Source organism: Cicer arietinum, chromosome 3, assembly GCF_000331145.2.
Source record: "Cicer arietinum cultivar CDC Frontier isolate Library 1 chromosome 3, Cicar.CDCFrontier_v2.0, whole genome shotgun sequence".
Lineage (NCBI taxonomy): Eukaryota > Viridiplantae > Streptophyta > Magnoliopsida > Fabales > Fabaceae > Cicer > Cicer arietinum.
Genome location: NC_021162.2, coordinates 73,368,511 through 73,381,378, shown reverse-complemented (window position 1 = coordinate 73,381,378; position 12,868 = coordinate 73,368,511). Strand labels below are relative to the sequence as shown.

At 28.1% G+C, this 12,868-nt stretch overlaps 1 protein-coding gene across 2 annotated transcripts; it reads right to left on the bottom strand.

The window, feature by feature from the left end:
• Positions 1 to 596: 596 nt before the first annotated feature.
• On the bottom strand, positions 597 to 5,007 carry LOC101493396 (syntaxin-43). 2 transcript variants are annotated; one of them, XM_004494342.4, is made up of 8 exons: positions 4,659 to 5,007; positions 3,802 to 4,078; positions 3,057 to 3,146; positions 2,731 to 2,808; positions 2,005 to 2,082; positions 1,861 to 1,926; positions 1,703 to 1,783; positions 597 to 1,293 (listed from the first exon to the last, which is right to left on the bottom strand). In XM_004494342.4, exons 1-8 carry the CDS (start codon positions 4,859 to 4,861, stop codon positions 1,186 to 1,188), a joined length of 981 nt encoding a protein of 326 aa, XP_004494399.1. In that variant the 5' UTR covers positions 4,862 to 5,007; the 3' UTR covers positions 597 to 1,185. The 2 variants fall into 2 exon arrangements, with proteins under 2 accessions (XP_004494399.1, XP_012569490.1); XM_012714036.3 differs by having other exon boundaries at positions 3,802 to 4,040; positions 4,659 to 4,817.
• Positions 5,008 to 12,868: the final 7,861 nt, after the last annotated feature.

Here is a 12,868-nt window from a genome sequence, read left to right as displayed (position 1 = left end):
CGCCATGTACACTGTATACAAATAACCAGTGCAAGAAGTTCAAGATAATGTATTCATTTAAATTATCAACATCTTCTAACATATATTTTTTTCATGCACCCCGACTAAATGGTTCAAAAACATAAATATCTGTTAATTGTACCACAACATGTGGTTACGAAAACTTATTTCAACCAACACACCTCTCCTACGTCTACATCCTACAAATTTTTGAATTTCGCCAACATTTAATAAAGATTTCTTGAATTTCAATATATTTTAACAAATATTTATGGTCGTGACAACTTGCAAGGATGTGGGACCAAGTAAGCAGAGGGACGAAAGTCATATATTACCCGTGAATACATTAAAACCAGGAGGCCTCACAAATGCGACCATCTAACAATAAGGCATAAGCCCAAATCACTTGTAGGTTCTACGTTTGAAGATTAATTAATCTTTTTGCCCGTCCGCAAAATATTAAATAAAAAAATATCTTGCCAAAAAAAAAATTAAAACTTGTAGTTTGGTAAAGTGGCAACCGTGTAATAAAGTACATTTACATGAAATTAACTCTAAAATGATAAATTAATAAAACAAATCAAAAAAACTTGATATTGTAACCACTCATTATGGATAATATATTTACGTATAAAATCAACTATTAATTTGTTCATCAATAATTGATACTCACTTATTTTCTAAAGTAATTAATCCACTTTAAAATAGTCTAATCCTATAAATTAAGTGTTTGATGGCTCTTAAATGAAGCACTTTCAAATATTTCTAGTATTGTAGTTAGACACACCACTGTATTATTTAATACAGTATCTATCTATTTTATGAATAAAACTAGGCGGCCAAGATGTGAATTTGCTGAAATCACTATCTACTTGTGATATGGTAAAACTAAATCATGTACATATTTTCTTTCTAAATATCAAGCACCTGTAGTGCAACAAACTATTTTGTGGGGTATATTATATAGTTGCAAAGCAGTGCTGTACATTGTCATCCCCCTATCGCCATTCAAGTTCAATGATGGCCGATTTTGTAAATTCAATGCCCTTAAAAAACAACGAACTCTGGTACCTGAAGTGCCGATTCTAACTGTCTTCAAACAGAAGCCAATTTGATTCACATCGACACGAGGAAAGTGAATTAGCTTTCATGTTAGATGGTATAGGATGCGGGTAATTAACACAGCTAGAAGATTATCTCCTTGATTATCAACAAAACTAGCATGACAAAGCACATGATCACAAGCACTGTTGCACATGTAATCATCCCTCCTTTTTTCTGTGATCTTTCTGCCTGTAAGTTAATAATAAATGTTTTAAGAGATTGATAACAGGCTTACATCAACTAAAAATTTCCGAAAAACAAAGGTCGATAAATGCACCAACTCGCAAAAACTAAGCTAAAGTCTCTATAAAAGTATTATGAGCCTGTTTGGATATTGACTTATTTGAGCTTACCTACATACATAAATGCTTGTGAGACTCTACAAGAGAGTTTAAGGAAACAACTCATGACATGTTCATAACCTATTATTAACTTATTTCCATAAACTATTCAAGATAGCTTTGAAAAACAGCTTATCACTTATATGAAAAATAGTTTGACTTTATTTTATCATTTGTTCTAGAAATAGCTTATACATAAGCGCTTCATTAAATTGTTTATCCAAACAGAGTCAATCAAGAATGTTAGAGAACAGAACCTTTTGCAACTGCTTAAAGCCCTCCTCAACCGATGTAGCAACACTCTGAATGTTGTAGTCAATTCTATCCACGATTGTTCCCTGCAGGAATATCAGCTTCTTGATTCACCTTTCATTCTATAAAATGCATTTTGTTTTTTAATAAAAAGGGCAATAACCTGGTCTATCACAAGGACGGAGAGGTCCTTCATGATTTGAGCAAGTTCGTGGACCGATTTAGTGACCTACAGTAAATTTCACATTGTCAGAAAAAGTACACAGTGGTTTGTCTACAAGCAACACACCAAATTCCTTCGAAGTACCTGTTCAATTTCTCTTTCTCTTTCCGCTGAGATATGCTCACTTTTCTTTAGCTTTGTCATCTGCTCTCTACTAAAACCCTGAAACCAATCAAATATCATCATCTATTTCTTTGGATACAACTTCAACCGGATATGAGACATTATGAAAAAAAAAATTATAGCATTTCATGCTCCTTTTAAACTGTCAGCTTGATGCTAAGGATAATTATTCACACTACCAACCCTTGAGAAAGTGTTGGTAACCCACAGATCAAAACTGAAGAGTAGAATAATTTTTTTTATAAGCTCTGAAGAATAGAATAAAAATATGACTAATCTTTTAGTGAAGAAGCTCATGAATAAGACATTCTCGAGGATCCCTAATCCTCCAAACCAAAGGTAACAGCAAGAGGTAAGAGAGAGAGAGAGGAAAATAAATAAAATGTCTTTTGAGTCCATGATCTAAAAGAAAAATATACATCTTATGTATTGACTAACAATTATTAAAAACTAACATGATCAACTTTTGCCATTAGAGGATTGTAAATGGTCAAACGCGTCACACTGCCAAGTTTGAACCAAAATCTTGCGGTTTCACAATTACAACTTTGGTTTGGTTGGAAAGGAAAATAATCAAAAGTTACTTGTTTAGGTGGGACAATAGCATCCTTCAATTAGTTACAAAGATAGAGATTTCTTAAAATAATATTGTCCAGCTAGAGAGATTAGTTACAATAAACAACTTACCACATCATCGAATTCATCTTCTTGCAATCCAGATTTACTCCCGTTGAAGTTCATCTCCAAGTCAATCCCATCATAACTCTGTCATTACACCCAAATATAGAAGTCAATGACAAAATATAAAATACAAACAGGTGAAGTTCCAGGCACAGAAGACTGGAGGGTTGGGAATTGAGCTAGTGATAGAAAAATGGTTAAAAAGTAGCAACAATTGTATTCTATAAATGTAAAGTTGTAAACAAAGAAAGAAAAAAGAACAGTAAATATGTCGGAGGATAATATGAAAGAATTTGGAATTGAAAAATTGGCTAGACATGAAAAGTTGCAACCTCTCGTTGCTGCTGCAAACGTTTTAAATATGCAGACTGCTTTCTCCGGAGGTCCATTGACAGATTCTGAAGGTCTGTAGCAAGCGAACGCTGCCAAAGGTAGATACAAAAGCCAGTCATACCAATCCAAGGAAGTTGGAATTATACATGTTAAAATTTGCAGATTATAAATTTCCTAAAATTTGCAAGCAATTAAGATAGAGGTAAATTATCTTATAAAAGCCAACTTTACCAAGAAGCTATTTCCGAAGGGAACAGTAGAAAATCAGATAAGTGAGACGAAAAGAACAGCAAAAGCCAAATGAAGATAAGATATAAATTAATGTAGAATAATACATGAAAAACAAGAAGCAAGGAGAAAAGGATAGGTTGGGCTTTTGAAGGATGGGGGGACAGGAGAGGCTAAAGCTATAATTCACCAATAACACCAGTTATTCATAGCTGAATTATAGATAATCTTTCCACAATAGCCTATACATCATTAGGTCAATCTCCCGAGTCCTAATTAAGAGCAAGCAAAACCTAGATTGTCCGATAACCTGTAATGCCTATATCCGTTTTGTTTCCAAAATAAATATTGTAAGAGACGACTTCTACCATCCTTAAGGTCCATATAGTCAACGACTTCTACCATCCTTAAGGTCCATATAGACGACTTCTACCTTCAGCTAATAAAAAAAAGTGAAGAGTTCAACAAAATAGAGTGCAGTGCATAATGGTCAACGATTTTCTACAACAAAATTACCTGCACATTTTTTCTGACATTAGAATCCTCAGAAGATCCACTACCAGCAGAAAGTCTTTTTAGCCCCACTTCCGACTTTCTAAGGAGAGCTGTAATTTCCCGGGTGAGAGTCTCAATCTGGCGCTGATCGTCTTTACCATCACCAAAGGAAGGCATTAAAGCCTTTGCATGAGCTTTGGTTAACTCAGACATTTTAACCTTTGCACGTTGTATATTTGTAGCTACTTCTTCAGAATCATCTACCCAAGATGGCGGCAAACCCACAGTAAATGCATCACTAACATACCACAACACAGTATTTGATGATTAATAGCAATAACTTTGAAGAGTAAATCAACACTTTTCGTCCTTAAAATTGTAAGGGTCAGTAGATTTAGTCCCTTAAATTGAACAATGTCAGTCAATCTAGTCTTTTATTTTTCAAATTTAGCACCACAATTTTAAAGGTTCTATATTTGTCTCATGCAGCAAGAAACTACTCAAGTCAATAATTAGGTCATTCAGTAATTTCGATGGATGTTTTTACTAAAGAAGTATTTTGATGGATGGATTAAATTGATTGATGATCTTTAATTTAAATGAACAATCTGCTGTTTCGTAAATTTGAGGTATTGAATAGCTCGACTGTTACAATTTTGAGTTTGAGGACCAAAATGTTGATTTGCCCCATCTTTGAAATACTATATTTTGAATGTATCAAGCCCAACATGTTTCTAAACTTAGACACAATACCCAAAAAAGGGAAGAGGAATAAAAAGTTTGAAACTTAACTACTAGGTCAAACTAATACTGCAGTATCATCGCTATTATTAAGCATAGAATTGAAAAGGAACCGAAGAAAGAAGAAAAGAAAAAACCTTGAAGAGGATGGACCTGGGTCATGGGTACTGAGGGGAGTATAAGAAGAACGGTTATTGGAACGAAGAAGAGAAGTGTTAACCATTTCAATGACAGGGCCACCAGAAGAAGAAGCAGATGCTGATGAAGAAAGAGGAGTGCGTAAGCTTTTCACGGTGTCTCTGTACTTCCTGAACTCTGCAGTGCGATTTCTCGTTGCCATTGAATCGAAATCGGAAAACGGAAACTGCCACAATGAAGATTCTGTTCTGGGATTAAGAATCGTGAAAGGGTTGTTTGGTAAATTAGACTAGTTCATCATCTCTTACTCAAGAAGAAAGACTGTCCGTAGCCATTTCTTCATTTCTCCCTCTTTATTTCTTTTATTTAAGTTTTTAGTCAATTTTTTTTTCTTTTATTTGATGTTAATTTAGTTTTTTTAAAAAATCATGACTGCCTAAATTTTTTATTGCAAATTATAAATTAAATTACCACCCCGAAAATTATATAGGTGTTTAGGTTGTTTTTTCTTTTATTTTATTATTTGTTTTGTAATATTTTAAATATGTATGCACAAAATTATTTAAATATTTCAATTGCACTTATAATTAATTTAATTAGCTAAAAAAAATTGATGAAAATTATTGTGACAAAATTTCAAATTGCACACATATGTTGAAAAACTTAAAAAGCTTCAACTCAATAAAATCTTTATAGCACCAAAAAAAACATAAAAAGGAGGGCGACACGTTTTGTGTTCTTTTGTTTTGGATCCACATACAATTTTAGTATTCACCTTAAATATTGTTAAATCTATCCAAGCATATTCCAACAAAAAAATGAAAAACAAAAGAAAGGAGAAGAAAATAGAAGAGAATTTCTCTCCCTCTTTTTAAGTGTTTTGAAAATATGAAGTTTTTTTGAAGTGGAGAAAAAGTGAAGATTTTGTGATTAAAATTTTAGATTTGGTTTTGAAAACATGAATCCTAAATGAAAAGATAAATTTTGGATCTTCATTGTTTAATTTTTACTTTATTTCAATTCTTTTATAAAATTAATTTTTTGAAGGAGAAATATTAATATGGACTAAAAGTTAAAGAATCTTAAATGATAAAGATGAAATAAAAAATATTATCTGATATGAATCAACTTTGTCTCATATTTCAAAGATCAAAAACACTTTTAGTTATAAATTCATTTTCTAACTTCTCAACTATTTAAGAATCAATTTATTGAAAATGTGAAAGATTTTTTCAATTAACATTTGTCTCGTATTTCAAAGATCAAATCAGTTGAAATGTCTAATTCTTAATGTGAAAGATAATTATTAAGAAACCAAGAGAAATAAAAATATAATTGACATAATATACTCACTCCATTTACTATTATAAGAAGAAAAAAAATTTCAATTATTAAAAAATATAATTAACTGCAATTAATTTTTTAGATTTAATGTAAAACACAAGTCAAATTTATTAAATTATCTCTTATCAATATTAAACATTTGAGTATCAATATTAAATGTAATAAAATAAAAGAAGAATGTATTAGTAATAATAGTATTAAATAATTTAAAAATAATTGTTTTTTGTTTGTAATAATAATCAGGATCTAAATATTTGTTTTATTATACGTAACTATATGGAATAACATTTAACTATAAAATAACAAGTAAAACATGAAAAATTTACAATGTTTTATAAATATATAAAATAAATAAATAAATAAGTAAATAAAAAATAAATAAATAAACAAGCATTTGTGAAACAGAGGGATTATCACATACACATGGCATGCTTTGATATTAATTAACTTTTTCATGCTTTTATATTGTTGAACAGAGCGCAGACATTTATTGGCCTGCGAGTAACTAATTAATTTTATGGAATGAAAAAAATGATACAACATAGTTACGAAATATCATCGTATCTCATTAGGCTATGGGACAATGAATATCTAAAAAAGAGGATAAATGTTACATATACATATTCATGCCTTCGGATTAATTAGTTTTTGCATACTTTCCATTATTGAGTGTGCTTAATTAATTAATTAATTGCATAGAACATATAAAAGAATACAACTTAGGCTATTAAACTGTATCATCATATTCTATTGTCTTCTGTGACGTCTACTTCCAAGATGGTTGGTGATCCGAAGTTGGTATCATCAGGCGGTGTTACTTCCGGTAAATGTGAAAATAAGCAGCCTGGTTCATCAAGTAAATCAAGCATCAAAGAAATACACTCAAATAATACACTATTAGAAAGGTAAGATGAATTCATCACTCTTTCAACATTTTTTTTGTCTCTCGATATCCACATAGACATAAGTCACATAACTATGAAACTAATCTTCAAGATTGAAATGACGGTATAGTGAAGTTTTTTCTTACAAAAAAAGAAGGCAACTCTAAGGTTCAATGATATTGCATGTAAAGTTTGCGCAGGTCATAGTTCACTTTTCTTTTAACGGCCAAAGTTGTTGTTAGGTCGTATACTTCCCCGGATTTGAATTAGGGGTGGGAAAAAAAACAAAAATTAACTGATTTATAGAATTGAACTGAAGTAAATCATTTTTAAATTAAACCGGTTCAAAAGAATTAAAAATTAAATTTTATTTTAAAATTAATTTTTTTAACTGAGTTGATTTTAGTTTAATTTAAAATTTTAATTCTATCAAAACCTCAAAATCTCAGAACTCTAAAATTGAAATGAAGTTTATGGCCGCCGCCGTCCGCCGCCACCGCTCCAAATTCTGAATCAGAATCAGAATAATCTCTTATCTCTTCGCGCAATCAAATTAGACTTGATGGAGCTTATGGCCGGTTTGGTTCAGTTTTTTCTAAATTGAAAACTAGTTCGGTTCGGTTCGATTTTCAAACATAACTGAATATTGTCCACTCCTAGTTTGAATCCATCAAGTCCTAATCAAATTTTTAAGATTAACTCAAATTAGTAGATCGGATGGGAAAACTACTCAACCGTTTAATAATTCACTTTTGGTTATAAGTATACCATATTACTTTTTAATATTTTTTTATTAAAAATAATTTTTTTTAATTTAAATTTATAAAAATTACATCTATCGATAATAATACAATTCAAAATTATTAAAATTAAAAAAATTGAATTTACGACAAAACTCACGTCATTTATGTTAATAATATAAAACGGTAAAATGCATAAAATAGTGACAAATATGACAAACTTGAATTTGAGAATACACATGTCTCTAGATATATAACATTAAAGACATTAAAGTAATTTGAATATGTACTTAATCAAAATTAATCTATCAATCTGAAATAAATAAACTTCGCACAAAAAAAAACAAAAAATCAACGACATACCATGACCTAAAATATATATATATATATATATATATAAATATATACATAAGGTTATTTCAAACTAAAAAATAACTTTAAACTCATGTCTAATAAATTAATATGAATCAATAAGTATTGAGAATAAGAGGAAGAAAATTTCTTATGTGTCGGCTGCCGTAAAAAATATTTCCAAATAAACCCTAAGTCTTGGAAAAACACCAAGAATCATTATTTGATTTTGTTTCTTTCACGCGTTGTTTGACATAAAAAAGATATTAAATTAATTGTAATTTTAGTTTATTTATTTTTATCAATTTATAAAAAATTTAACATTGTTATTTTTTAATAAAAAAATAAAGACTATAATTGTCAAATTTTAAAATAGGAATACTAATTTCTTAAATTAATAAGTTTATGTGCAATTTTAATCCCCATATTTTAACAATTTTTGGATTTTAGTTCTCTTATTTCTAAATCAACAATGTGAATCCCTCAGTTTTTATAATTTTTGAAATTAAATTTATCATTTTTTACTTATACTTATGTGACATAGTTTAATATGATGTAGTATTTGTTAATTTAAAAATTAATTATATTTAGAAATTAATTATATTTAAATATATAAATTATATTTATAAAATAAATGATATTTAAATATTAAAATTGACTAAAAATTTGGAGAAAAAAAATTACCATAAAATACCAAATTATAACTTGTGAAAACTATAAACTTTAATTGTAAAATACTAATAAAAAATAAGAAAGATCAGTAAAAATCAATAAAAGAATATTAGTAAAAAAATTAGAAAAATCATAAAAAAAATACAAATAAATATTGAAAAAAATCAATAAAGGTACTTACAAAATACCAATAAAAAACCAGAAAATAAAAAGTAAAAACCAAAAGAAAAAATATAGTAAAAAAAATCAGTTAAGATCAATATAAAACTAAAAAAATATCAAAAAAAAAGCCAAACAATTCTAGAAACATATAACTAAAAAAATTGAAAAATCAATAAAAAAAACCCCAAGAAAAAAGAGTAAAAAACCAGAAAAACCAATAAAAAACTAGAAAAAAAAAATCAGTATACAAATTGAAAAAACAGTAAAAAGAAAAAAAGTAGTAAAAAAGCCAGAAAAATCTGAAGAAAAAAAAGTAAAAAACCATAAAGATAAAAGTAGAAAGCAAAAAACCAGAAAAACCAAAAAGAAGTAAAACAAATCACTAAAAAATCAGTAAAAATCTAGAAAAATACCATAAAAATGTGAAAACATTCTAGAAAAGTACAACTAAAATACCAGAAACGAAGAAGAACGATCACCGTGATGAATTATAAAATACAGAAACGCATAAGAATTTTCGTGAATAAAACGATTACGAGTTGACGAAACACATACACAACAAATGAATCGCGAAACGCAGAAAAAACGTGATGAGTTGCGAGTTGACGAAACAAACGAATCGCGAATAGAAGGATGATAGCGACATTTTTCTCTGATAGGGTTCTTAGTTTTTCAATTCTTTCTCTCTTTTTATTTTGACTTGAGTCTACTTTTTGTTTTTGAAATGAAAAATAAGTTAGTTTTTTAAAACAATAATACACAACTTCTTATTTTGAAAAATAATTACATATTTCAATTAATTAATAATAGTTTTTTATAATAATATAATAAATTAATATGATGTGATAATAATTTTTAAATTAACAAATTTCACATCAAGTTAAACTATGCCACATAAAGCATAAGTAAAAAATTTCAAAAATCGACAAAATTAATGTATCAAAATTGCTGATTTAAAAATAGGACGATTAAAATTCCAAAATTACTAAAACGACTAAATATGCATTTAAGCCAAATTAATACAAATTGAAAACACGGCCTTTGTTAATTGTATATTTATTTGTTCTTGTTTTTAAAAGTGTACAGGTTTTATTTATGGGATATGTATTCTAATACTTCTATATTATTGCAGAAATGTTCCACCACCTTTATCTCACAAAGACCAAGTGGAGAAAGCAAGGCGTAGTGAGTTTGTACAGGGGCTTTTGATGTCTTTTCTTGATCCCGACGGCAAATAAAAACATCAATTTTTACTTGTTTTTATCAATTCGATGGAGGAAAAAAATGAGACAGAGAAGTTGATGTCCATCTTGAAGATGATACTATGTAGTATAGACAGCGCAACTATGTGTAGGAATTATTCTTACCCATATTACTTAGAGATGGACGTCGTCTAATCACTCTATACAATATTTTCATCTTAGATCTATTTTGTAAAAATTAATTGATAGTTTGATATGTTAGTTGATAGTTGTTAAGTTAATTGAAACCTACAGTTTATAGTTGATAATTATTAAGTTAATTGAAATTTATAGTTGATAGGTGATAATTGTTAAGTTAATTGAAGTGTTTGATAAGATTAGTGATTTAATTAATTCTAAAATGTAAAATAACATAAAAGAAAATTCTTAATTAAAAATAAATTATATATCAATTAATGTTTAAAACTAATAATTAAAAAAGTATTTTTTTATTAGTTTAAAATTTATTAATATGATATATTTATATTTATCTTGTTAGTTTATTCATTTTAAATTATAATAAATAAATTATTTTAAATTACACAAATTAATTATAAATAAAGTATTTATTAATATTATTTTAAATTATAATTAACAAATTATAATAAAGTAAAAAAATAATTTTAGTTACTATAATAAAAAGATAATTGATAGAAAATAATAATAAACTATAAGTTATAAACTTATAAGTAATTTGAAGTAGTTTGTTAAAAAACGTTATAAACTCACAAACAAGTGTTATCCGTTAAGTCTTATAGTATATAAATTAAAAATTACCTTTTATATCTTGCCAAATAAACCTAAAATTTAGTAGTATCTTGCATATGTTAGAAGGATGGTAAAGTTATTGAAAGTAGAAGAAAACTAGTACTTTTTCTCTTAAATAAAGAAAGGATTTAGCATTTTATTTTTAAAAAAACTAGCATTTTTTTTATTTCAACAATTTTTTTTTATTTGGTCTAACTGCAGTTTTGATTCCTCTATTTTCATTAATTTATGAAATTAATTTATTTATTTTAAAAGTTAATAGTTTTAGTTATTTTCTAAAAATTTTGAACTAAAAAATTATAATTTGACATATTTTAAATGACATTGCATACAATTTCATGATATAAAATCATCTAGATATATTAGTTATTAAGATAAGTGGTTGTGGAATAATGTACAAGAAGCATGATATTGGTAAACGTTTAAAGGAGACATATTTTATGTTGCGATAGGAGTTTGTTGTGGATGTCATCGCACCTCCATTTTAAGATGTAGTGTGGTATCTGTTTGTCAATTCAAAATTAGCATTACTTGTGTGGAGGTTGTTTCAAAACAGATTATCTACAAAGGATAATTTGTTCCATCAATAAATAGTTTATTTTGAAGATCAACAATGTCAGTAGGTTGCAGGGAAGTTGAAACACTCAAACATTTGTTATTTGTGTGCTTTTTTTTTAGATATGTGTACTATGATGTTTTGAATTGATTTGGTCTATTGGATGTGTTTTTGATATATGCAATCAATCACACTAATAAATTTGTTGACATTTTTTCATGCTGACATGTAATGCGTCAAAAAATTATTTTAGTTTGGTTTACGGTGATGTATGTGGTTTGAAAATCGAGAAGTGAGACAGTTTTTCGCTCAAATATTTTAAATGCAAACATTCTTATTGAACACATTAAACTTTTAGCATGAAGCTCAATCAAGTTGTATGTAAAATGATTTTGTTAGGGGATATAATCAATTGTGCTATCAACCCTTGAAGTACATTGACATTGCTTGTGGTTAACTGTTTTGTTTCTTGTTTGAGTAGTTTAGTTTGTTTTCTAATTTGTTTTGGTCACATGATAGAAAAATTATAAACTTTTTTTTGTTCTTATTCTAAGCACTTCTTGTGCTTAGAATGTTTATTTAATATATTTATTTTTGACTTGTTCAAATAAAAGATTGTTTATATATCATTAGTCAAATTACAAAAATAAAATATTTCTAAATGCGAAAGTTAAGTTTTCAGATGGTTTTATTACGATTTTATGGGTGATAATTATTTTACTACTGTATCACATGCCACGTCATTTAAAACATATAAATCGTTATTTTTTTATTAAAAAATTAGAATGAAGGATACAAATGGTCAAATTTTAAAACATAGAGATCAATTTCATGGATTGATAAAAATAAATGGACTAAAATTACAATTAATTTTTTTTTATTTAATTTAATAATGATAAACTTACTTTAAGTTAATTTATAATTTAAATTTTAAATTATCTCTTTTTTTCTCTAATATTTATAAAAAGGTAGACACATAAACAATTATTAAGAAATTTAATTATTTTTTGTACTTAAAGTTGATCAAAATTGTTATTATATGTATTTATCACTTAACATGAGAATAAAGAGGAGGATCCAAATCGATATTTGTTATCTCAGTAAAGTGATAAATTTTAAAGAGGTAAATTTGATGTGATTAAATCTAAGTGTCTTGGTAGCAGGTGCAGAGAATCACCCACACAATAAGGAGCCAGCGAGAGGAGTAATAATGATATCTCATATTTGTGGTTCGGTGACGGAGAAGCAGAGGGAATGGTTGTGATGTGGTAGTGGTGTACTATTTGACCCCCACACGCGTTGAAGTTGTTGGAACCCTAATCGGATTCATACTTGTTTGCGCTCTCTCTCGATCCATCGAACGAGACTCTGTCTCTCCATCTCTTACCCAATCTCAGGCCATGCGAATCTGCTCCTCCGCCATAGCCCTCTCCAGAGAGGACTCCTTTTTCACTTTCCTATCTCTTTCCTTCGATTTCACCAACCATGTCT

Excerpts from the sequence above, each read along its gene's own strand:
- LOC101493396 (XM_004494342.4), bottom strand. The coding sequence starts at position 4,861 with ATGGCAACGAGAAATCGCACTGCAGAGTTCAGGAAGTACAGAGACACC. Across the intron at positions 2,809-3,056 it reads GTTTGCAGCAGCAACGAGAG|AGTTATGATGGGATTGACTT; the intron begins GTTGCAACTTTT and ends GTGTAATGACAG. Across the intron at positions 1,784-1,860 it reads CCGTCCTTGTGATAGACCAG|GGAACAATCGTGGATAGAAT; the intron begins GTTATTGCCCTT and ends ATATTCCTGCAG.